The following is a 27,502-nucleotide window of genomic DNA, read 5'->3' as shown; positions in this document are numbered from 1 at the left end:
GTAACTAAATATAGTTCTCTCTAGTAACTATAAATAGGCCGTACTAATAATAAATAATGAGAAAAGATAAAACTTTAATTACTATTTGAATTAGTATTAGGAAAGGTAAAATTGTAGGATTTTAGTAAGAGGTCAAAGGATTGCGAAAGTTTGTGAAACCGACGTAACATTTTTATAACTGCGGCTATTTGTTGCATATGTAAGCAGAACATGTCATATTTTGGTAGTAAAACAATGGAAATTTATTTATGACCTTATAACAATTTAACAATAATTTTATATGCGTTTGTAAACATATAATGAGGCGTTATAGTGAAGAGAATTGCTACCGATCATGATTGATAAGCTTATTATTCACGTAATGAACTTGTCATTCATGCTGAATACTATAATATTAAAATTCACTCCATTAATAATAAATACGAAATACCTCAACCGCTTCAAATGTGTTTCGCTCGAATATTGGCCTAAAAAATTCTCATAAGAAAAAGGACTGCTAGAGTATTTAGTAAATTTTAAATTTCTCTTTTTCATAGGCTTTGAATTTCTTATTCCAATGTGACGAAATGAAGATCTGCTAAGAACCATGAAACGTCAAAATATTAGATATTTTGTTGTTTAATTGTGCCCTGTTTATGCACTGCGATTTGAAGCTAAAATGTAAACAAAACTGACTTCTTATAGTGAAATTATTTAAGTAGGATTTTTAGCTCGTTTGCAGAAAAGTATAATGTTGTATTCAAATATAACGAAAATCACCCTTTCAGGTTAATTGCTTCACTCGCTTGAGGCGTAAAGCTCACTTCTGCCCCGGGCATGATGATCTTCGTTATACGCTGGTTTAATAATACTTTATTATAAACACACGATTAAAAAGAATTACCGCTTTTCCACATTGCGTGTTCGGCAGTTTAAATGAAAACAATTTACCTTCAACTTGTTGACTACTTTCGTCCTTGAATCAATTGATTTCGTTTCGTAAAATAGAGAATGAATTGTCACGCGACGTGTTTTCAACAAAGTTGAATACCGATTTGATGCCGCATTTATACTTTCGATATTAAAAAGCAAATATTGATATTTAATAGAAATTTAATAATGTTGGAAGGCAGAAATATTTGAACCAGTTTTGAAATTTTAACCGAATTTTAATTAATTCCTGGCAACTACTAGGTTAATTTGTACAGGTTTACTATTGCATCAGTTAAAGCGTTGAGTTTAGTTCCGCAATTTGGCACGCTGATTTCCGAGAATAACTTTAGCACTTATGCAACTTTAATAAAACGCAATAAAGAATAATCATACAAATAAATCAGAAAAGTATTATTTCTGGTACTGCTGTACTTTGCTGGGCTTATGGAGCATTGTTTCTGATTAAGGAACACATTTGATTCGAAGACTTAGTTCTTGCATTTCAAGCTCTAAAGAATTCGTAATGTACAGTTGGGATATAAAACGAAAAGTGAATTTATATGCATTCTCAATAGTTATTTAGTGGGCTTGACAAGTCACTCGAAAGTATATAGAATTTTAGTCCCACTGATGGGTTCTACATATAATTTTACACTTTCACAAATTCTTCTCTGACAGGTATGAATCTATCATTCTCATCTACGGTGAAATTCCTTCCAACATGAGAAACTTCTATACTTGTTTCCTTAAGTTCAGCCTTCTTGTGTAAATCACTCTCATCAACATCTACTTGGAATCAATCTATTCAGACGTCGTTGAAATGTTCGATGCGATTTTAATTTTTTCTTTTTTTAGCACATCTGCACCTTCATCTTCTGTCCCATCTCTAAAATTTTATTTATATCCACCATTTTAGATATTTTTGTTTTTGATGTTTTTGTTATATCTTCCAGGACTTATTATACGTAAACGAGTACTTTTAACTTGGTGCCTCATGATTTAAATATAACGTATTCTCTGCAGGGTTTTCCTTGGGTGCGTTCTTATTGGGATCGTGTTTCCCTATTATATTTTAATTGTTTTATTAGTATTGCTGCATTTTTGTAGATCTTTATCTTTAAAAGTTAAAAACAGAAATTCGAAAGATTTAGTTTTTTTTTGCTATTTCAGTTTATATCTATCGCCATGAATATTATTGAAATGTATTAATTAATTAACTGGCCAACGTTACAGTTTCTCTTTACTACCTCTTTTGAGCCATATCAAATGTTCACGTAACTAAGAATAGCTGCCAGTCTATCTTTGCACACTATCGCCAGGTCACGCTTGGTTACTTTGTTAATAAATAAAATATGAATAATTTTAATGTGGCATAATATAAATTTCCATTTTAAAATGCTACAAAAGAGTGATAAAAGTTTTATGTTGATTCTATTTGTACAAAAGTATATTAACATTACACAAATATACATCTCGAAGTCAGCAAGTCATTTTCCCTTAAGACATGAAATTATTATCCTGTTTTTAAATCCCATTTTCCAATTGCGAGAGTAAATTGCTTCCACGTTTAAGCCATTTTATTATACGGGGAACTGCTGAGACCAAATATAATATTTCGCCGAAAGCTAATATGGTTTTCTACTCGATTCATGCCTTTATTGTCGAGAGATCTAACCAAACACATTAATCTCGCTTCTATGCAGTAGAGAAATCTAGAAACGTATCATAATAATTTTCTTCCAGCTACTAACGTAATTGTGAACTCTCCGTCTATCTCAACAATAACAACGTGGCAGAAATCTCATCAACACATGTATCACCTTACAAAGAGAGGTGAGCTAAAACTGTCTCGTTAATATGTATATTAAAATGGGACCCTCCAAATTTAAATGCCTCAGGTGGCTAGAGGAGCAGTTAATCCGAGTGACAGCTCAATTAATTAAGGCTGTTATTAAGAGCATTCAAACTGAAGATTCTCCACAGATTCCCAAGGAAAACGAAGTTAGCAACCTTTAGACAGTTTAAGTGCTCTCCCAAGTTTTATTAATATAGTGCCTGAGCGAGCTGGTTTTAACCTTCAGTCTGTTTTAAATGTTCCTACAAAAGAAGGACAAGCTTTTGCAGGTTTGAGGACATTTCGTGCTTTTGTTTGCCTATTTTTTGAGAGCTTCAATTATTTTATAAATATTAAAATTTAAATTTAATACTTTAAATCTTTAGTAAAAAAATAGAAATGCTGGAAATAGCAGCAACATTTCACATGTTATAACACATTTATTAAAGAGACGAAAATCTCTGGTTTCATCTTGCAGCAACTATGCTAGTCGACACCCCTATTTTGAATCATAAAGTGGTAGACTCACTCTGAGCATTTTTTCAAATTTAATATGTTTTTAATTAAAATGTTATCTCGATCTTTTCAACATTAAGTCATGTTGATATATTTATTTTAATATAAATAATTTTCAAAGTAATTTCTGAACAATATGAGAGTATATTGCAGCTCGGACAAGGGCATAGATTAACTGAGGAAAATTCTACAAGAATAAATTCGGGATGCCACTCAAATCACATTCTCCTTTAATACTCCAATGGGTGTTATATCACGCGGTACAATTTAACACATTTCACATTTCCAGTGAACTTAGTTTTCAACAGTGCACATTGTGATGTGCACTTCAGAAGTTGATCCGAGACTTTTAATATCATTTAAGGAATTTAAGCGTCATGACAAATATTACATACAAATAATGATGAATAAAATCTATTGAATGTAATTGTAAAAAAGGTTATGAATACTATGTTGAATAGGCAGGTCTACTCTTTATTAAATATTATGACAGGTTGTAGTTTACACAGTAGTTCACAAAAAATAGATTACGTCAAGGTAATTAGGGTAGCGAACGGTACCCTTCGGAGAAGCTAGCGTTTTGACGTCACACGGCAAATTAAATTATTTGTAATCACGGATAGTTTGCGACAAAACGCTCAAAATGCTATTTTTACATGGTATTTTTAACTTTTCGATGTTGTTATATATTGGCAATAGAATGTTGTACTTGATTACTGTGAATTTTTACCATTTCACATTCCGATCAAACGCATCACCTGCGGTGTATTAAAATTGAACCAATGAATTATGACCATATGGACATCAAAATCTTTATTGTCTATTTTTTTCTTATTTCTCACCGCATTCTGTTCCTTAGATTATAAGTGAAAAGAAAATAAAGTTTAACAGGGAACTTCAACGTATTAACCATTCCCCACTGTTTAATAACTACTTCCGTACACCCTCATTTGTTAAACTATTTTAACATGATGCATCGAAACGTTTAATCAGGAATAAAATTGATTCAGTGTTCTCTTTTAGTCAATTTTGGCCACTGTGAAGTGTACAGGTATATAAGTCAAACTACCTCATTATTTTCAGTTTCCTGTTAGTAATAGAGCCACAGCTGCAGCCGAAACACTAACCAATACCAGAGAGAGACAGGCGAGAAGTTAGTTTCAATTTTGAGAGAAATTTCACTAGGAAGCGCAATCGTCAAAGGTAAAAACTCCATCATCCCAAAATAGTCGTTTTAAGGAAATTATCCACAAGCCAATCGAGAAATGCCAATTAGAGACGGGAAATAACCCTTAATTGACTGCTGCACGAGTTCCATGGTAATTCAGATAGTCATGCGATACACGAAGCAGGGTAATTGGATATCGGTTTAAAATTGATTAAAAAGAAATTTAAAGATCGGACAACTTATGCTGATTATTTTTGCCTCCGGAAGAATATTTAACACATAATATAAAATAAATAAAATATATAAGTACAGAAGTAGGTGCTATGAAGCTGAAGTAAGTAATAAACTTTCAAAATGAAAATTTGCATGCACATCTTCTTTGTGCCCATTCTACTACTTGCAATTCATTATTATTGATAGATAGAGAATAAAAATGAGTCTAAACAAACTATTTAAGAAATTAGGCAAAATTGCCAAAGTTCGATATACAGAATTCTATTAATAAATTAAATTAAACTATTATTAAAACTATTATAGAACTTCTTATTTTGCTGCCTCTTTTCGGCCGTCCTTCTCCGTTTTTCTCAATCTAAAATAGTCGTGTTTTTATGTACTCCCCAATGTTTTCCTCAAATCGCTAGCCGTTAAATATGTAATCTATCCCCAAAAGTGAATTGTTTTTGTTTATCTGAATTCTGGATTTTCCTCCCAATATTTTACTATTTCCTTACAAATGGTGCACGGAAATATTCCCTTTGGGAGTTCCCCGTATAAAATACTATTAACGTCATTTTTGCAGGTGACAGTTTTACGAGTACATTTCTTCTCCCTTTACTGATTCACGTATTGTAAGCAACAAACTAATGAAGAATTTAATAATCTCGTGCAAAAATGCGAGCGTATTCGATACTTATATCGAAAATATTTACTTCTATCATTCTTTTTTATTGCTCGGTATGATATAGTAAAAATTAAATGAATGTCTCCACTCGAACATGTACAAGGAGTCACTTTAAGTATTTGATTTATGCCTTTTTTTATGAAGAAAATCATTAGTAAAACACTTGTTTGGAAATTCTGGTAACCGGGTAGTGTGGGATTCACAGGAGTGTTTATCCATTAAAAACCTAGGGGATTCCGAGTTGATTCGATCTGCGACTGTACGGGACTGTTCCTGAGGGATATAAGCATCGAAGACGCGCGTGTGGTTTGATTAGATGGGTGCCCTCCTGTATCCAATTTGCCTTGCTACTATGATTTTTTTTTATTGAAGCTTTGTTGTGGATTTGTTTATTTCGTTCCTTGTGTTTTGTACCGTTCCGTTATGGAAAAACAAATCTCTCATCTTCTTGTGAGGTTCGTGCCATCCGCTCCTTTTTCTTGACCATTGCCAAGATGGCTTAGCTGCAGTGGCCCCATGTTGACTTGCTCTCCAAAATTGCTTTAATTAAGGATTTAAGAGTCAAGGTCCTTATGCAAGCGATCAGTTCGTTTCTTTGTTCGAGAAAAATCGAACACTGGAAAATTCGTTGTTCCGCTGTGTCCGAGACCCCACAGTCCCTGCATTTTGATCCCGTTTTTCCTATCCGGTGCAAGAAGTTTCCAAAACTTCCGTGAACACTGAAAGCCTGTATTAGGTAGTAGTTTAGGCCTTTACGTCGGTGGGACGTCCACGTTCTAGGTCAGGGACTAATCTCATAGTTTAGTGTCCTTTGTCCTCCAGGTTCCTTCACCATGTCTGTCGTTTCCGAATTATGATTTTCCTGGCTCATCATTTATCCCTATCTATCGTTCGCAGATACCCGTTTAGCACAATCCATTCTCCCACCAGGAGATCGATAATGGGAGTCCTCGCCAGTACCTGCATTGTCTCAGGTGGTGCTGATAGCTACAAGCATATCACCCGCACACTTGCTAGCATTCGTGCATATTTCTTGATTCTCAGCATCCATCCGTAAATTGGGGCGGAATACAGTAATGATGATTGTATTACTTCGTAAAGTAGTAGTCTCTTTTTGCATAGGTGGTACTCTTTGGCTGGCATGATTATCTGCAACTACCTGATTTTCTTTTTTACTTTTGTTGCACAAGTCTGTTAGATATTGTGCATAATATAAATTAATTACCCAATTGAATGACCAAATACCTGATGGATCTCTTGGGTGGCATTCTTAAATCGCCGACAGCAAAATGTATTCCATTCCAGTCTATTTTCATATTTAATATGGCTGCTGCCATTTTTCCAGACTTAGTATAAGCGAATGTACGGTTGGCATCAATTTATGACCGCATTTGCTTCAACCATTAGTTCGGCCTTATCGTCTCCCTGGGCAATCAGCATAACGTCACCTGCATAACCGATTGGCACCACTTTTCGAATTTTTCGTTTATCAGTATCAGGTCGTACAATACGTTCTGCAATAGGCAGTACCAAACCTTGTGAGTTTCGCCTGCCATTTTGAATTCTGTCTTTGTGTGTATTTTGTCCACCCTATTGTTAAAGTGGTCAATTATTGTGTTTGTCACGTAGTTCGATACTTGCCTCATTCCCAATTCTTTTACGAGCGATTATTTTTCACATCTAGTGTGATTAAGGAGCACCATCTTTTCCCGCGATATTTTGGTCGATTTTCTCTGGTTTCAGCGATTATATTCGCTACTCGCGCTATTGCTTGTAACATGGAGTTGCTTTTCCTGAAGCTAAACTGCATTTCCGGGAACAGCTCTTTTTCTGGTAATTCCCTGTCCAGTCGGATGTCGACCACACCTAGAAAATTATAAACAGTACAAGTTAGAAATATGATATTACTAAAAAAAAATGAATATTAAATAAGATACATAACGCGTAGGTAGCGAGGTATTCTAATACGAATGAGTTCTATTATTATACTATTCAAGCGAGCTTGCGAGTGAGTCTATAAATAAAGAAGTTGTACATAAATTTTGCTACGCCCTTCTTCGCAAACTGAACTAATCTGACCTGCGTATTTATTACATAAACTACCCCATGCACTTATTACATTATTATATAATACATATGATTTTACCGTGCCGTCCTATATTGCATCTCCCGCCCCTCCCTCAACCGTAAACTTTTTAGCAAATTACACTTGGTTTTAAAATTTAAAAGCAACATTAAATAGGACAAAATTTCTTTCTTTTAACGTTTGTTTTTTTTTATGTTACTGTTTTAAATAGCACAAAATGGCCAATATTTTTAAATTGAAACATACGTTAAGCCACGCTTCAACCTAAAGATTTTTCAAAACTACATTCACTGAATGTATTGTAATTGTTCCACACTATCACGACTGCATAACTGAGCAAAAAGGGGAAAAAAGTACGCTGGCGGGTCTGTTACTAATACAATCGAAAGAAAAATCATCAAATATTTCGTAACAAAGAAACATTATCACAAAGTGCCTTCAAACATTCACCACCTAATATTCCGAAATACTTGCGAGGCATAATGTGAGACCGTAAATTTCCACTTTGAACCTGTTCACTCAATGATAAATGTTTCTGTTCGAGATGGCAAGTTACGAATGAAGGAATATATGTACAACGCCGGAAATTTTTGCACGACAACAAGAAGCTATTTCCGAGGAAAATCAGGGAAATCAAAAAAAGTGGTTTCTTGGGAGTAGCGAACACATTGACAAGCAAACAATATTGCCATTATTTGGGTATTGTTCCTAAAAAAACTCACAATATTTTTCTCCTTCTTGTCTCCCTGGAAATGTTTGCTTATTCCTAAAAGCCATATTAATACCTTATTATCATTTCCATAAGGAACGCCTCTCTAATCTAAAGTTCAATTAACTATCTCAATCTCTTGACATTTGACATCTTGTGGCCTAGTTCGGTTCAATCTGTATTAAGAGATCCGGGAACAAGGTGGTTTATAGCCCCGATAGGCATGACAATTGATGGCCCGAATTTGGGGAATTTTGGGGTTCCAGTCTCGTGGAAATTTTATTTTATCGCTTCAATAAGTAACAGATAGTTTATTTTATGGTCGACGTCTTTTGGGAGATTTCGGGGGATTGGGAAGTTTAGAATGTTGTGTTAAAGCCGTTCTAACAAATTGTCCTCGAAGGTTTCTTCATGATACATAGTTGTGGAATAGCGGCTGGAGATAAGTAGAGTGTGCACAATGGTTTTCGTGGAAAAACGCCTTTGAGTTAAAACAATGTTACACATTGTGTTAAATGTACGAGGATAATCCCAGCAGCACCCGACCTAACACTTGAAGAAAAAAAATTTTGGAATACAATCCATTCCTTCTCGATATAATTGCGTTTGAAATTGAGGCACTTTTTCCTTATATATCCTGTTTATAGAAAGAAACTCCAAATGGTTCAAAAAGGGCAACCTCGCACTCCACATCTTCATTATTAGCCAATCTCTTTCCACCGAGACATTTTTTCAAGTTTGGAATTAGAAAGAAATCAGATGGAGCTAAATCTGGTACATAGGATGGGTGAGGAGCAGTTCAAAACTAAGTTGATTGATTTTGGCCATAGCGATGACGGAAGTGCTGACTGGTTCAATATTTTGAAGACACAAGACTTTCTTTTCCGCCAAATGTGATTGCTTTCTTCAAATTTCTTTTCTCAAACGCTGCAATAAATGCATATAGTATTCTCCGTTTATTGCTTTTTCGTTAGGAAGATATTCAATAAAAATTATCCCACGTGCATCTCAAAAAACTGACCCATTACCTTTACTACAGATGGAATGGTTTTCGCTTTTTTTAGAGCTGATTGTCCTCTATGAATCTATTTGTTTGATTGCAATTTCATTTCAGGTGTGAAATGATAGACCTACATTTCATCCATTATTGTAAATGAACGCAAAAAGTCGGTTTTATTTATTGTCTTGAAATTTTTCCAAACACTCTCTTGAAACATCCTCACGGCATTGTTTTTGTTCATCTTGCGCACAGCTGTTTCATATCCAATTATCCGCTCAAAATGCCATATCCAATACTTTTTGAAATAGCCATTGTTTCTGCTAACTTCCACAATTTCAGCCGAAGGTATACCAGTAGAATTTTGTAAACTTTCACTACAATTTCTGGAGTGCTCAAATTTGAAGTGTCATAGAGTCGATCACTGCAGAATTCGTCTTGAGAACTAACCTGAACTAAGTTTAACCTCTGGCGCTCAATATTTTACCGTTATAAAAGAAGAATCATATTTTGCCTGAGTAGAATCTAACTCCGCTATGGTGTTACATGGACTAAGATCTTTCAAATGAAAATAAAAATTGAAACAAAATGAAAATATTAAACAAACTATTTTTAACAAAAATATTACTATCTCTATGTCAGGTCGGGTACTTTTGGAACTATCCGCGTATCTCTCATTTCTTTAACTTTGGCATAATGTTTACTCAAAGAATTAGTAAAAACATGATAAAGATTATCAACTTCTACATCCAACGTGAATAATAAGTTGATCATTCACGCCCCATGGGATCTGGTTAGAATAAACTCCATTAGTAATAAACGTGCAATACCCCAGTCCCCTTAAATCTCTCTCCGAAATCGGCCTAATAAAACTTGTATATGCATAGCGGTTACTAGAATATATGGTAGGCCTTAAATTTGAAGTGTGTGGCGGCAGCAATCGCGAAACGTCACGTATCGTTAATTACTTGGATGTTTAAAGCCAAATAGGGTAGAAATTCTATTCGAAATAAGTTATGAGTAATCCAGTGCAAAAACTAAACTAAAAGAGAAAAAATCCCTTGGAAAATCAAGAAACTTTCATTTAATTGTGGCATGTTCATGAATTATGGAAAAGGAACTTTTCGTTAATATACGAAAAGAAGGAACAATCTTAAACTAAGTACACTATTGTACTTGCATATAATCATAATAACGAAAATTACACTATTCGGCTCACTTCTGACGAAAGCTTTTCTATCGAGAATGATGGCTTTCATTATGTGCGCCTTCACTAATAGACTAGTCCGTAGATTAGGTTTTGTGCAGAAGATAAATAAATGGAGCGAATTCACTTTTAAGTTTTTTCTTCAATATACATAGGACCCTGTAATGCGTACTGAATAATTCAGTAATTACCCACTACACACAATAGTAATTGTATTGAGAATTTTCTTGTGAAATTACTTTTCTGAATTAATTCACAAGAGCTTCAATCTTTTACACCTGACGTTAATATTTATAACTTCATATTATGCTCGTTCCAGGTATTTTACCATTTCATTTATCAAGCTGCTATACGTGTTTTAGAATACTGATACAGAAAATGAGTTTTCTTCGATATTCAGCAGGAACGTCACGATTTCTGGTGGAGTTATAACGTTGTCTCTATTCTCATTTTAGCTGCTTCTGTAATGATATTTTAAACTGTGATATTTTAAGACATGTTCATCTATTTGATCGTTGCTGATATGAAAGGTAACTGGACCTTAAAATAATATATTGTTTCTTTTTCAATAAATATATCCTTAACATAAGATTACATGGTTTGAACGTGTGTCCATGATGGTTATTCTTTTAAACTGCATCACCCTGGGAATGTATCAGCCGTGCGTAGATAAGGACCCCTGTGTTACCACTCGATGTAGGATATTGCAGGTACGTATAATACTAACATATTAAATCGATCAATAGTTTCGAACATTTCATTTTTTATTTAGTGCCAACTTAAAAGTAGAAGCGGAAATGACCGTGTACAGGATGTCTGGGTAATAAGAGATGTCGGCTGTAACTAGGTCTGAAAGCTATGGCATTTGAAATTGCAAAAATAAATGATTTTTTTCAATACAGTATCTCAAAAACAGAACGATGAATAAAAAATAATAAGTTTTTGAGAAATTTTAATATAAAATTATTTTAGCTGCTACTTTAGGGGATCAATTTGGATACTGGATTTTTTTTTATTTAGTTTTTGAAGACATAAACGGGTTCTTAAATACTACCTGTACCTCTGAATATCCGGACGCAGTACAAAGAATAAACGTAGAAACGATACGAAAATAAAACTTACTTCACTAGTACTTAATACGAATTACTAATATTTCCTAACAAACTTCAAAAATTTGGCAAAATTTGGATATCTGAAATTATAGTACAGGTGTTGTTATTTTTTTCGTACTATTAAAAAATATAGACTAAGGCAAGAGAAATGACTACCAGTACCTTAGAATAAAATATCGAAAAGTGAGATAGTGGATGTCATGGGTGCCAAAATCTCAAAAACCAAATCTTTAGGTTTGTTTAGGTTAGTTCAAGTTAAAAAAAAATCCAAACGCTTCAAATATGACGGTAAAAGCGAAGAAAAAAGGAACTCTACCTCTTTAGGGGCATTTGCTACTTCAGGGAATGACGGACAAGATGAGGGAGATAATAAAATCTACAAAAAAATTCTTAAACAAGATCATAAGCCCTAACAAATTAAAATAAAGTTGTTTACTTGGTGTTCTTTACGAGAGCTTACTACGGTCATTCCTCAGAAATGCTCTCGTTAAACAATATGTTTTCTTTCCCAACTGGTTAAATAAATAGACATTTTCAGCTTTATTTCTTATTATCACCTTCGGGATTAAAATTTTTCAAAGAACTTAAAATAATGTGTGAAAAGCGACACAATGATTAAAAATAAAGCCCTCCTTTCAAGACGAGGAAATTGATATAAAACAGGGACTTTTTTGGAAATTGCCTGCCAGCCACAAACAAAAAAACTTGTCAGTTCTCTCAGAGTTTTCATAATTTATACCCCGACAGTAGGAAATTTGCTGGATATTCAGCGGAATTTTCATAATTCATGTTTAAGCCTTGTCAGTAATTATGCGAGAAGGCTAAAGCTGCGGTGTCAAAGGATAAAAATGAAGTCGTGTAATTTGATGCGGAAAATTGCACGTAATAAAAAGAGTAGATAGAAATAGATAGTGAATATTTCATAAGCTTGATAAATTACATTTTCTTTCCACACAATTAAGTAAAATACATAAAACCCAATTTAATATGAGAAAGTTTGGTGCGAGTCAACACAAATGGACAGAAATGTTAATGGCAAGTCTGCAAGAGGAATCGAGTATTCCAGGAGAAATGGATGTTAGAGAAGTGTTCTTGCTTATTGGCTTCATCAAATATGTGTGCATTTAAAGTGGGTACATTCCAAGACATACGACCTACATTAAATACGGCTTTAGCATTTGCATTTTATATTTCGCTAGAAATTATTGTTTTTTAGAAAAATCTATGTATGATTTGTTTTTTTTTATCAATAACAATATCATGAAAATATTCTAGGATGTTCTATAGTATTAGTACATAATAATTTCCAAAATACAAAAATCAGTTGTAGTCCTTTCGGGAGACCTAGGAGGCTAAAAGAAAACAAAAAAAAAACATAGATGATACATCGACCCGTCAGGAATAAGAAAAATTTTTGAAATATGAAATAAAAACGTGAGGTTCATTATTTGAAAAACTCAGTTAGTAATGATTTTTTGGACGCAAAGTGTCATTTTCGCATCATTTTTAGCCTGTATTCTATAGAGGATGAACAAAGAGATTAATAGTATGTTATTTACCCGATTTTGCAGCTTTCATCGTTTCAGAGATAGTAATAATGCACGTACTTAATAAGACTATCCTGCAAATACATTTATAATTTGATTATCTTTTTTTTTTGTGTTTTACAGAGGTTTGACGAGTTCATTTTTGCATTCTTCTTCTTGGAAATGACAATAAAAATGATCGCCATGGATGCGTATGGTAGAGGCTCCTATCTGGCTGATTCGTGGAATAGGCTGGATTTGTTCATCGTCGTTGCTGGAGCAGCCGAGTACAGTCTTCCAAACTTAAATAGCCTCAACTTCGCAGCGGTTAGAACGATACGGGTGCTGAGACCTTTACGAGCCATTAACAGGATACCCAGTAAGTTTTTTTTAATAATTTTAATAAAACTCGGTTTTAGTATAGATTATAGCAGCGAATTTTAAATAAAACGTAAAAAACTTTCAGCTAAAATGTTGAATTAATTTTCGAAAGGAATTCTTCCAAAGGAAAAAAAAACGAAGAAAAAATCATATCAAAAAGACGTGTACAAATAATAATTAATTGTGTATTTATTAGAGAAAGCGGCATATATCAATCAGCTCGATAATGCCTTAGCTTGATATGACGCAGTCCGAAAAGCAATAGAAATAGTATTTTTAATTGTGAGTCGGATGTCAGAGTTCCATATAGATACAACAGAAGTCGTGCGAACACGGGAACATATATTTCGAACGTGTAATAAAGGCTACTTTTCATTATTAAACCTTGAATTTCATTAAGAGCCCAGGAAATGGCATTTTTTGTATGCTTACACAAAAAGTGTATTTTCAGTACAGCTAACTGGGAAATGCATGTTTTCAAAGTGATATAATGAAAAATCATGTTTCTACAAGATACATATCAGAACTATTTGGCTTGCAAATTAAAATTAAATTTTAAATGTGTAAATTTTGAACATCGTCTATATGCGAGAACCGTCGTATGGGAATATTGTGTTGGCTCTGATTGCAGGGCAACGCATATTACTTGCCGCAGAGACGAGTAATACACGAAATAATGCATTTTGTAGCAGCAAAATACCTCAGAAAATCAACAGTTTTCTGGTGATTGTAAAAAAACAGTCGCATTATATACTAAGATTGTGAAGTGTATTATTATGATCCAAACGTCAGGAAGGATCTAAAACGTGAGATTCATAAGCCTTTCACAACCACGATGTATACTGTCTATAATAGCTCTATCTGAGGAATAAAAAAAGGAGAAAAATAAATGATATGAAAAAATAAAAACAAATGAGAACGCAAATTAGTTATCTCGTCGAACTTAGTCTCTTCTACCAGTCACCTCAACTAAACAATTATAAAGTTATTAAAAACGTTTTTCAGTGGTCCTCAAAAAGCTGAATTGGATTAAAAAATTAACCAAAATTTATCGTCATTTAATATTATATGGGTGGGGGAGGGTGGGGAGAGAGATTAAGGTAAAAAGGATTTTCAAGGGATTTTTTTTATGTTTAATATAGCCCCTATAAATTTTAAAATTATTACCCTATATACAACTTTATCTAGATTTGATAAAATTGCAATGTACTAAATTACGAATAAACTAAATCAGAAACACGGAACTAGAATGCGTTGTGAGTTATAACATCAACGATGGCCTTTCATTTCCATGAAAACCATCTTCATTACCTTGCTAGGTGAATAATGAATTGCATATAGTTTACCAGTGATTTAAAATTTGATATAGCCGATTACCAGCTTATTTAGCGAAAGTCTATAATTATCCCTTAGAGACTTTTCCACAACCAGAAAAATAAATATTTGTCCAGAGATTAGTTCAGGTTAGTTCGTTTTACTTAAGCATGTTTCGCAGCATTTAAGCTAAAGTTAAAAGTAAATTATCCTCTTAAAAACTGTGTTTTACTTTATCTTTTGTTCTTAATTTGAATATTGCTCTAAACGTAGTTTTTTTTTTTAAATAAAATATCCTTGTGAGATAGAGATATAATTTTAATGTTTACTTAATTATATTAATTATAATAATTATTTGAGGTAAGTTATAGTTACAGGTATTTTCTTTCAGTTATTGCATTAGACCGAACTCCATCTCGTCTTGCATTCGAGTGCAGTAAGTCGTATGATTTACCATTCACGAGCATTAAAAACTGCTATCACACATGTATTGTAGAGTGCTACTATCAATTCGTGATTGTGTGCAATGAAGTCCTTTTATCGCACAGGCTCTTAGCAAGAATTATAAAAAGTTGCCCAATGTTGTGGTCAACACAATAATCCTTCCGATGTTATACAATTCTGGCCACGTTCGCAGGTCCTAGAAATTGCTTTCGAGTAATATAAATGTATGGACTGCTTTAGGCATCCCATAGAGAGAGGAACGGTTGCAAGGAATAAATACAATATCTGCATATTTCGGCATATTTGTGAAAAATACCAAAAGAAGTCAACTTTAGTTGCTGAAATTACGCCCTGTAATGTAAAAATTTGATCTCTAAATTCAACACCAATTGCGTAATAATAGCAACCCCTAAATGTTTAAATTGGAAATATGCATTTTTTATATGTCATTTAAAAGATCTTTCTATTCTCTATAACAAGCTAAAACTTATTAACTAACGCCACTTAGTTATTGACAATATAATAAAATAATAAAACACATCAATCTTAATGAACCTCGACTTAACTTTTCCAAATCAGTAGATAGGGAAGTGAGGATTGCTAGAATAGTCAACGTGATCACCTGATGTTACTTCATTAGAGTTCTTCTTATGGGGATGTATAAAGAATTTGGCGTACGAAACCAAACTTTGTAAACTACCATATGATCTAGCTGTAGTCAGCTAGATCACAAGGTAGTTTACAAAGAACAATGACGCTTGCGGTTAGATCTGTTATGTCTGAGATGTTGATTAATGCTAAAAGACATATTTATTTATGGTTGAGATACTGTCAAGAGGCTTGAGGGGTGCATTTTAACATCTCATATATGATTGAGATTGATTGTTTTAATTATTTTATTATATTGTAAATAATGAAATAGTATTTATTATTGTGTTTTGAGTTTATTGTAGAGAATGTCGCCAATGTGCCGTATTTATATTTTTGTATTATTCTTTGCAGTAAAATTTAAAACCATAATAGTTTGACGTAAAGAATCAAGCAGACCTTTCAATTGAGGTATCCTAAATCTATGCTTCCAATTTAAAAATTAGGTGGTTGCAACTGTTACACACAGGGGGATAAATTTAGGGATACATTTTTTACATTATAGGATGTAATTTTAGATTCTAAAATTAACGTGCTTCGATATTTTTTCACATATGTATTTCGAAATATATTGGTGTCGAATTTATTCTATCTCATTTTATTTGGATGTTCCATCTTGTATGGACCATTTTAGGCATCCTATGTATAGACCTATTTAAGCATTCTTATTTTAGCCTTGTTACGTGCTTTGACAGATGAATCATGTGAATAGATCCAATTTATTCAGATTAGGGATTATCAATAGGTTGTAAAAGAATTTCAAAATTCTCATTATTCTCCCGCAAATAACATTTGATACCTGCTAAGTCAAAGGTAGCGTAAAATCGTAAATTACATCTCTAGGAAGCAAAACAAAGGCAGTGCTCCATATTTGTTACCTACCGTTTTAGCGGGGTAACATTCGCGACCGAACAATGGCTTTTAGTTATAATTAGCGGCGGTTGTAGGTCTTGTCAAATGCAAACCTCTACATCATAAATCATATTTTAGTTAACTACATAAATGATAGGTCTGTTAACATTGGAATAAGTCTTTAATTAATGATAAAGGACGTCGTTACAAAGAGTGAAGAGTAGTGCCAGATAGAGCATCTTAAGTGGCAAGCTTATAGAAACTTATGTGGGGCTGATTCAGGGTTCAATCGGGAAAATTTAATATGCGATGGCGTTCAAACGAGAGAAAACTGCATATGAACTTTGGTGTCTACCTCGTAAAGTTTGGGATATTTCGTTTAAATATTCGTATATAAATTGCTTCACAATCTACGTCACGAAAATTCGCAGGGTGTGATGATTCCAAGTTTAGCCCTACCTCAAACTTTATCGTAGTACTCTAACGGCCGTTAACTTTAGGTTAGTTCAGGTTAATGGAATTTGTGACTGTTAAATTTAGAATTTTTTTTGCTTACCGGGCCATCACCGTTGCATTAAAGACTGCATCAGAAGCGGATCTTAGCACTTTGCTGGTGTTTCCGAAGCTTCTTTTCTGGATTAAGAAAGAAGCTACAGCTTTTCACAAAGGATTCAGATCTGCAACTAATGGGAGTAATCGTTAGATGAAACCGGTTCTTTTAGGACTGCCGGACGGGTCATTCCCAATGAAGAAAGCCTGAACGACCTACTGAGGTTTGAATAATTTTTGGTGTGAACGTGGGAGAAAGAAAGAAATTTACTTCTTCAGTCACTACAGGACAACAATCAACTGAGACCACGAATGACTATGACACAGTCATCTAAAGCTGGAATGTACACGCTGGTTACAGGATGGACCAGTCCTTTCGAGCTTTGAACTCATTCTACAGAACAAAGATGAGTGCGAACCTCGTCCGATAATGCAGGGAAGTTTTTCAGGAACTTGCAGACATTAAGAGAATCACACAAGGAGGAGTTCTAAAACACAGGGTCACAAAACTGTCGCGTGAAATAAAAAATCATGAAGGATTGCCTCCTTCATAAACGGAATGGGCTCCCTTCCCCTTGGGAAGAGAGCCCTATAACTCGGGACTCAAAGCGTGAAAGCCTTAGTGGTCTAGCCATAGTGAATATAGCCAAGTCATAGTCATCTTCCTAGGATAACTTCCTTTAGGAGAAAATAAAAAAATATTAGAGTGAAAAAACGGTAGATTGAGGAGTAAAACGAGCCCTTAAAGATCCTATTATAGGACTTCGCCGAAGCTTTATGATACTACTGATTGTCTTATACAGATTTTGTTGAGCTTTCAATACAGCGGACATGAGGCTGCATCGCCGGGTTTCACAAAAGAACGTTCTATGGAGCTTCTGTTCAGGTTTTCAGACTCGATTTTGATATTCTCCTCTTACTTTTCAGTATTTTTTTGATGAAGCAAGTAGCAGCTAAGTTCTACTTGCTTCATATTCTTATACTTTGTCAAGAACAATCTATGTACTGAGACAAAGGTAGATAATTCCGGATTAAGTTGTAGCAATCTCGTTCCAATGACAAAGTGTATCACATGAAATATTTCGAAGAAACTGTACTCATCGATTCTAGAAAACAAGACAGGCACATCGAGTTCCAAACTCAATTAAGTCGATCGGAAGCACTTCCATAATTAAATGTGCACTCTAAGGCATTGCAGGAATTTTGATTTCCGCGACAACTTTTTCCATTTCCGCTCGCGATAAGACGAGTTTAATTGAATTAAGGCAACTTCCACAAAAGTCTCGTAAATTCTTAAGGCTTACAGCTCAGTTCTTTTTCTTATACCTCTATCCTTTCTGGATCCCTTCGCTTTCATATATTTATTTCCTGTCCTCCACAAAAGTTAGTTGCTTCAACGCAATTACTTGGGGCAGATCCAAAACTATCCGTTATTGCTGCATAAGTTACATTGGATAACAGCCTCTGGTTTACTCGTTAAATTTGCATTATCTCGAGTGCTAATTATTCATCGTAGTTCTATAACAAACCTAAACAATTAGTTTGAGTCTTGACCTGACGCCTGCGGCTGTTGATACATATCCCAAGTAAACCCCAGGCCTATTTTGCATAACGTGAAGCAGGCTTAATTTGTATGGAACCTGTTTATTTTACGAAATCTCTAATTCTCCTTGGATTATATCGAGGTATTATCATTGCTTGACGCCTACCGAAGTATTTAATAAATTAAAAATCAATATGGGGACGATTGTAAGTAAATAAGCGAAATATAACTTTTTCCTGCACCAGTGTTCAGTAAAATTATTTTACTGCAGGAATGTGTGACGTGAATATTTTTACCGCCCGCGAAACAAAGTGACATGAAAAATGTTTGTGGGCGTTGCCGTAATTGGCATTGAAAGAGAGCATCATAACTTGTTGCACGCGTAAACTTTTTTACCGCCTACTGATCTTTAAAAGAAATTATACGAAATAATTAACGTTAGCACATAGTTGTAGTAGAAAAGATTTTAGTTCTATATTATGCGAAGTTATTTTTCCTATATGGCCTCGATTGCTGACCGAAAGCCAAAATTCGTTTCGCACGTGTCATAAAATCGCAATCAGCAGTTTGGTAGAGCTCCAACCTAAAATGCGCAAATTTTGGCATTTAATATAGATGAGAGATGCTAGAAGTGACATAAATACACCCATCAACTCATTACGGATCCTGTAATTACTAAAACGCTATGAAATTTTTGGGGAATTTAATCAGTCTGATAGGTGCAATGTATATTTCCCCTAATGACAGAAGACATCGCTACAAAATACAAAAATTGTCAAAAATTCAATTGTTTCGTCTAAGCGTCTTTTGATAGGCAGCATTATAAAAGTTTCGTGACGTCACTTAGTTAAATTTGTTGATTTTTATGATAATAATTTTTCGTAAGTAAGATATTAGTTTTTGCAACTTTATTTGTTTCGAATATTCTGTTGGGTTCTGTAGAAAATTTTAAGAAAAATGGATCGGCAACATGCATTGTTCTCTTAATGAAAAGCTAGTAAGGAAGTAAGGAATCTAAAAGACAAAATGGTATTACTCCAGTGCATTGCAAGATTTGTTGGATGTTCTGTCGGAATGGTCCAGAATTCTTCTAAAAATCGTTCGAATCAAGGAAACAGCAACAAAGCTCGTCAGACAACGTCTAGTATGGATCCAAAAATTGTGCGAATGGCAAATAAAGGAACTTTCAAATCAACCTAAGAAATACTGATTGAGCCAAAAGTCAGTGTCAGTATTTGGACAATCCGCAGAGTGCCCCTAAGAGAAAACGTCAAAGAGAGGACTCCCCGACATGTGATTCTCTAGAAAAAAATTCATCGGGAAGTCCGCAAAACTTTTATGTCAGAGCACTTAGAATGGTCAGGAGAGGAAAATCAGAAAAAATTGCGAAACATTCTATAGCATTTTATAGAATGACGAATCCAAGATTATGTTGTTTAGTTCAAACTGGTCGAGATTAGTGCCAAGGCCTCCATGGCTGGCGTTTGACTTTAGATACACGGTGAAAATCTTGCAGCACGAAGATGATAACATAAAAATCTGGGGATGCCTGGGTCCTCTCGTAAAAATTGATAGAATTCTAACTAAAGATTCGTATTAGGACATCTTTACAAATCGCATGTTGCTATATGCCGCGTAAGACATGCCATCGACATAAGTTTTCAGCAAGATAACGACACGACAAAATTTATGAAGAATCGGTTTACCACAAATCTTATTCAGTTTATGAGTTGGCCCTCACTATCGTCAGACTTGGATCTTATAAAGGACCTTGCGTAGTAATTGAAAAATCAGGTAAAAGAAAGGAGCCTAACTTCTATGAAAGATTTATAAGCTATATCCTGAGAGAAATATAAGAAAATATTTGTCGAGTATTTTCAGCGAGTTATCGCCTTCATGCCCATAAGTGCCAACAAGTTTTAGAAATAAAAGGGCGTACAACTAATTAGTAATTACGAAATTTTATATTAACATATAAATAATTTGTTTTTCAATATTTTAAAATTTCCCACACACATACTACTAATAATTTACTGTAGGTTCATCCTAAATACTGCCTTAGACAAGTTTTCAATATAGAAATGTTATGTGAAACTATATTTATTTCATTGCTCGCATCTGTAGGTCACGAGAGAAAACATTTTGCATCATTAAAGTCCACTAGATTAATACGCTGACAACGTTACCTGAAAGATAATGTCCATAAAAGGCACGAAATTATGCTAAAAGGATATTGTATTCTTAGTAAAATTCAGGACTTTTAATTTATTCACACTAAAGGTGCTGCTTACGTATTCAATCATAATCAATAAACTATCGCGACAGCATATTAGTATTTCAATATTTTAGCAGGCCTGTTTCCCCGTTCTGGATGTACCGTATACATTGATCCAATTATCTTATAGGTCATTAATTAAATTTTGGTTTAGCTGTTTCAACGGTGGCCTCCCTCCCCCGAGAACGCAATGATTCGTGGTAATAATCGAAATACCTGTTACGAGACAAACGTAAATCATGTATAAATTCATATATAATTTTAATGTAATAATAAATAATGAGTCGATAATTTAGTTTGTGGTATAAAATCACTTTTTCGAATTCCACAAATTATATTTATTTTAAGATCTCTATGTTAGATTCAAAACGTTCGAGCCATATTTTCTAGGCAGCTGTTAAGAGCGAAATCGGATAGAACAATATAAAAAAAAAGAAATATGAACGCCATAACGAGTTTTATTCCAGCGAGTTTCAATCAAGAAAATATTCTTGACATTCGTTTAGGATTCTTGAAGGGGGTTTGAAATATTAGGAAAGAATAAATTGGCGATAAGTCGACGAAAGGTTTTTAGGTGCCGTGGATCTCTCGAGGAAACAAAATTAATCATCAGTTATCTATATCTCTTTGTTTTCCGTTGTCTACACGTTCGTGGGCACTTATTATATCTCAATTTCAAGCTTTTTATCGACGAGTTTCATATACGATTTTTCCAAATCATGGTCTAGTATTATGAAGAATGTATTCGATAAACTAAAGATTTGAACTCATCCAAGATGCAGCATAAATTATTATTTTTGCATTGTTAATGCTCCCGTTAGGTTGAATTAAAATGAAAATAGTGTTGAAGTGGCCAAAATTATCGATCATTTTTGCACGTTGCGTTTTTTGTCAAAGCAACATGGGTTTTTTTATATTTTTTGCGAAAGAGTCCATTTAACCAATAAGTCTATAAAAGAAACGCGCTTGAATGCAAAATTATTTGGTTACTTTGAACCCTCCAGGTTATTTAATGGACTATTTTCTGAATAAGGAAAATTCACGTCATAAGTACTGCTCATTCAGTTCCGAGTATTTTTAGTCCTCTTTTCTATTTTACTTTTAAATGACATATTTAAAACTACTGGCGGAATTAAACTTCAATACCTGCCGGGGCACTTATCGGCAGCCAGCGGGCAATTATCGGAACCTGCCGGGCAATTGCTGCTCTAATTTCTCGATAATTGCATTCTTCAAATCGACAGTTGAACATAGAAGAAAAATACTCTCGATTATTTCACTAATACTTATCGATCTAATAAGAATAAACTTTGTTCTAATAAACTGCTCCGCAAAAGTTAGGGTTATTAGGATATTTTGGATATTGCTTAGAGCTAGCGATAAAACTTTTTTTTTGTAACCACTTTCAAAAAATAAGTAAAACGCTATTGTTAATAACATTTTTTAAATTATGTAAGAAAACCAAAAACTAAAAAATAATTTTTGCAAAATTGAAAATAAAATAAAAACTACATCTGGGAAATTCAACATGTCGTAAAGCCTCCCCTAACGTGTGTAACTGCTTTACATCGTCTTGACATACTTTCTTTTATGTTGTCTTGAGGTAAATGCTTCCACAACTGTGTAAGTTGTCGAAGTGGTAACATTGCTTGTGGGTGTTAAAGTCAAGCGATCTGGACGAAAGCGCTAAATGTTCGATACATACATATACTTTCAATTGCATCTATAACAAGTGCTGCAAGATGTGGTTGGGCATTATCTTCCAAAAATTGGAAATTTTCCCCTACAGCAGAATGAAAATTTGGCAGAAGGTTTTTGATTATGTCTTCGTAGATTTATACATTTATGTTTCTTTCACATACGTATTGCTCACTTTTCCCATCGTGTTAAATTCCGCCCCAAATCATTAATATGACACACCCCCGTGATCCAGATGGTTGAGCTCCAGAAATGGACACCCTGTACTGTGTATAGTGCATAAAACACTGATTATATAGGACATAAAACTAATAATATTTTAATTAATAATTGGTATGAAAACATCGATTCCCTAGTTGGGAAAAATTTGCAAATTGCCGTACTTTTTGTTTTTGTTTTCTTTAAAATTTTCCTTCTTATAACAAACTCGTTTTCATGGACGTCATTTTGGAATCTGCAACTGCGAAAAAAGCAACTCTTTTCTTACTCTCAACAGGAATATAAAACTTTTATCTCTCAGCTTACAACTTAGTGAATGTGTTGTACTTAGGTACCGAATTAATAAAATTTCTTGTTGTCTGTAGTAGAGTTTCAACTAAATAGTTTTAACATTAGATTACGTCCCATGGCTCGTCATAACCAAATACTGGGTGGTTCAAATCAACTTTTTTGTGCTTCTCGTTTAATGTTTTAGGAACAAAATAAATTACTGAGATTTCTAATTTTTACCCAACTCAAAGATATGTAGATTATCGATGATTGACATTTTATTGGCAGCAAAATGGCTTACGCTTTGGTTAAAGGTGAAAATGTATGTATATACGGTGACTGCCAGAAATGGTGCACTATTTGAGATTTTTTAAAATTTGAACTTATCAGAAAGTTTTATTCCTAATAAAACTTTGTGCATTTTTACAAACTCAAAAAGCAGTTTATGAAATTTATAGATCTCATTTCACATGGGGAAGATTCCAAAATCGTGAAAATGGCTCATGAATAAAGTACCTTTATTTTTAATTTTAGAGGAAACGTGTATTATGAAAATTTGTTTAGAATTAAAAAGAAGCCCATCAATGAAGTTTCAAGTTTCCATTCCATAAAACATTTTTTAGAATTTATAGTTTACCCCGTATAGACAAATAAATCAAATTTAACATGCCAGTTTCGATTCAGAGAGGATTAAAAAATGAAAATCATAATACTTGTGTACGTTAATACTTTGTCTGTAATACTTTATGGACACTAACATTAACAATGCAAATTAATTTGTTTGAAGAATAATTAATGTTAAGCTATTTTTTGGTGTAAATCTTATTTTACTTAAGTTTACAATCAAATCATAATTTACTTCTAACGTTACTACACTGATGTAATATTAAATTACTATAAAACAACCAAAATTAAAACAATATCTTTAAGTAACCATAAGTGGGTAAGTTTTAATCAATAAACATTTTTGCGACATAAACAATACAAAACTATTATCCGATTTTCAAACAAATAAATTTGTGTTGTGAGATTAAAAAGTACAAATAATATTATTTGGATTTTTGAAACGAATCTCTCCGATACGAAATTGGCATATTAAACAAATTTGGTTAGCTTTCTTTACGGGATGAGCCTTAAAATATTTCTAAAAAGTGTTTCAGTAAATAGAAACTTGAAACTTGATGCTTGGACTTATCTTATGAATCTAAACGACTTTTCATAATACAAGCTAAGATATACAAATTTTATAAACTGTGTTTTGAGTTTACAAGAATGGACAATAATAAAATTTTCTGATAAATTCTATTTAAAAAAATTCCTATGTAGTGCGTATTTTTTACTGGTCACAGTCAAATAGTTTTCATTTGATGAAACATTAAAATATCACTTCATCCAAAACGACGTTAAAGGTCATGACATTCGCTTAAGCGACAGGAGTATTAAGGTTTATCTCCTGCTCCTTAATCCAATAACATTTCCTGCCATCCGGGCTATCACAAGCTGTTAGAGTCCTAATGTCCTCAATATTTTTCTTCATCTACAGAGGAATTTTTCTTTTCCAGGTATGAGGATCCTGGTGATGTTGCTCCTTGACACTTTGCCTATGTTAGGCAACGTCTTGCTGCTATGTTTTTTTGTATTTTTCATCTTTGGAATTGTTGGGGTGCAGCTCTGGCAAGGGGTTCTCAGGCAAAGATGTATGTTCAACCAAACCCTATACCCTCACGTGCGATGGCCTAAGTAAGTACGCTATTATAGCCCTAATTACATAATAGCTACTTTAAGGATTTATCTTCGCAGTGTTAAGGAGTTTTTTAAGAAGATACGTTTTTATTAATAACATTTCTTGTCCAGTGCAAAAATATAAGTGCAATTTTTATTAAAGAAGCACATACACAGGAATTTTTAAACTTTTTTGGTGCCCTCATCCATCAAGTGTAATGAAGTGGAACCGAAAAAGGATTCGCTTGAACAGCTAGTAGAGGAAATTATGAGATATTATTGTTCTAGTTCATATAAGCCGAAAGAAAAACTATTTGAAGTTGCAAACAATGGAGCTAGATCTCTTAATTTAGACTGGCGATTTAGGCACGTCAGACCATCATTTGTAACGTGACGTGGGATGTTTTTACGTTGATGATTTTAATTACGAAACGGTACTATTGTTTGCAATATTATTTTCGGTGACTGGACAAGAAATGCTCTATTATTAATGCTTTTACATCAGTGAATCCTGCGGCTTTAGAAGCTCGCGCTTTTTTAACATACTAGAAAATTACTATTTTTAGTAGAGATATTATATAATTTGCATGTTAAAAGTAATCCATTGATATGAGTAATATAATCAATACTTCATATTATATATTTTGCTGACTGGTGTATGGAGAAAATTAACACTTAAGCGTTAATTATGTCTTAATTGCTATCACGGAAATGTAATATTTCCTCCAACACATCATCTATAGCTTAATATCGGAAGTCATTCATTATATGTGTACACATTGTTTAACAATGTGCTATTTAATTTCCATATATTTTAAACATCTAGCACTATTAATTTGCACGGAAACTGGTACGTTAAACATTAGTCGCAGATAATATATTACGTGTAAATATACAAACATCTGTTAATGCGTAACATTTTAACGTGTTAAAATTCTTTTAAGACCATGTTAGGGTCGGTTCCGTTATAATTTTATCTAGCAAAAGTTTTATATATATTTTTTTAATATACCAATTATATTGCTTATGTTAATTTTCTAATTAAACCAAAGAAACTCGCAAAAATACCTAAAAGAAGCATTAAATTTTAGAAAATGTGTATATTTTGACACTGTTCACAATTATTGTTTTAATTTATGCATTTCAGGTATAAAGGTAAAATAATCTATTTTGCACCGTTTAAAATTTATTGTCGGAAAACGACGAGAACGCAAGTTTGCAACCCGATTACGACCCAGAATATGATAACTCTATAGGTAGTATTGGCGAGTTGGGACAATAAAACAAAACAAATAGTAATTAAAACTTTCCACCCACGTTTCGGTTAAATACACTTGAATCTCTTTAGGTTATTTCAGGTTAGTTGGATTATGTTCATTTAAACGAATCGTCAGCGAAAAGTTTTAGTTAGTTGTTTTATTGTCCCAACTCGTCAATACTACCCACACATACAGGGTGAAACCGCCAAATCGAATAAATTCAATATATGTTAATTTCGACATGGATGAGGAAATACCGAAACGTGTTAATTCTATATCTTGAAAATACATCCAGTAATGTAAACATTTAATATCTAAATTTAACCTCCTTTACGTGACAATTGCTGCAACCCTCAAGTTTTTAAATTGGAAATTTAGATTTGTTATATCTCATTTGAAACAACTTTTCATTACCTACTCAAATTGTTATGGTCTTAAACTGTATAGCAGAAGTTAACTGAAAAGAAAATCATGTAATTCACTGCTTGCTCTACAACAAATTAAAAACTTAACAACTAATACCATTTCGTTATTGATAATGTAAAAAAATAATAAAACACATCAATTTCAGTGTACCATCAGATGTTTAAAATGCATGTCCTGATCCCCTGAAATTCTTGAAAAAATTTAAAACTAAACAAACAATAAAACGAAAAAAAAAACAAAATAACGTTTTAGTAGATTTCGGTTTTCGATTTATACTGACTTTTTTCTACAGTATCGAGAAAACACTTTTTGATAGTTTTATTGGACATGTCGAGTTGTCAGTGTTTTGCAATTTAGAAATATAGTTTATTTAATCAAAATGTATAAAATAACAATTTTACAAATGATTGGTTATGGAAATGAAATATGATTACAGGCCAAAGTTGCTTCTCCATTTCAAGCAAAATTTAAAAATCTTCCGGCTATGTCCCAAGGTATAATTAGTAAAGTTTTTAGATTGTTGTAGAGAATGTGTTGAAATACATGAATCTGTTTTTTTTTTCTATTTTTTTTTGTGCAAACAAGTGTAAATCCATAGTAGTTTTGAATAGAGAATGAAAAGAGCGTTCAAATGAGATATTACAAACTCGTACTTCCAATTTAAAAATTTGGCTCTTGCAATTGTCACGCAAAGGAGGTTGAATTTAGGAATGAAATTTTCATGTTGCAGGATGTAATTTCAGAATCTAAAATTTACGTGTTTTGGTAATTTTTCCACATATGTCGAAATATGCAGATATTGAATTTATTCCATTTGGCTGTTCTACCCTGTATGCATTTTATCAATAACAAGGGACAAAGCTTAGTCTTAAAATGAAATTCGTTCAATTTCGTGGCAGAAATTTCCTCTATTTGCAGTCGAACAGAATCTCAA

General features: G+C 33.4%; 1 protein-coding gene across 5 annotated transcripts in view; it reads left to right on the top strand.

Moving 5' to 3' along the window:
* The first annotated feature begins 10,930 nt into the window (after positions 1 to 10,930).
* LOC136347158 (voltage-dependent T-type calcium channel subunit alpha-1G-like) overlaps positions 10,931 to 27,502 on the top strand; it is a 64,888-nt gene continuing 48,316 nt past the window's right edge. For all 5 annotated transcript variants that reach the window (XM_066296898.1, XM_066296900.1, XM_066296899.1 and 2 more), the window contains exons 1-3: positions 10,931 to 11,040; positions 13,113 to 13,347; positions 24,724 to 24,901. In XM_066296898.1, the coding sequence (XP_066152995.1) occupies positions 10,945 to 11,040; positions 13,113 to 13,347; positions 24,724 to 24,901 (509 nt within the window). In that variant the 5' untranslated portion in view covers positions 10,931 to 10,944. The remainder of the gene's footprint in view (positions 11,041 to 13,112; positions 13,348 to 24,723; positions 24,902 to 27,502) is intronic.

Source organism: Euwallacea fornicatus, chromosome 27 (assembly GCF_040115645.1).
Source record: "Euwallacea fornicatus isolate EFF26 chromosome 27, ASM4011564v1, whole genome shotgun sequence".
Classification (NCBI taxonomy): domain Eukaryota; kingdom Metazoa; phylum Arthropoda; class Insecta; order Coleoptera; family Curculionidae; genus Euwallacea; species Euwallacea fornicatus.
Note: the sequence above shows the minus strand (reverse complement) of the source record. Positions and strands in the feature narration are given on the sequence as shown.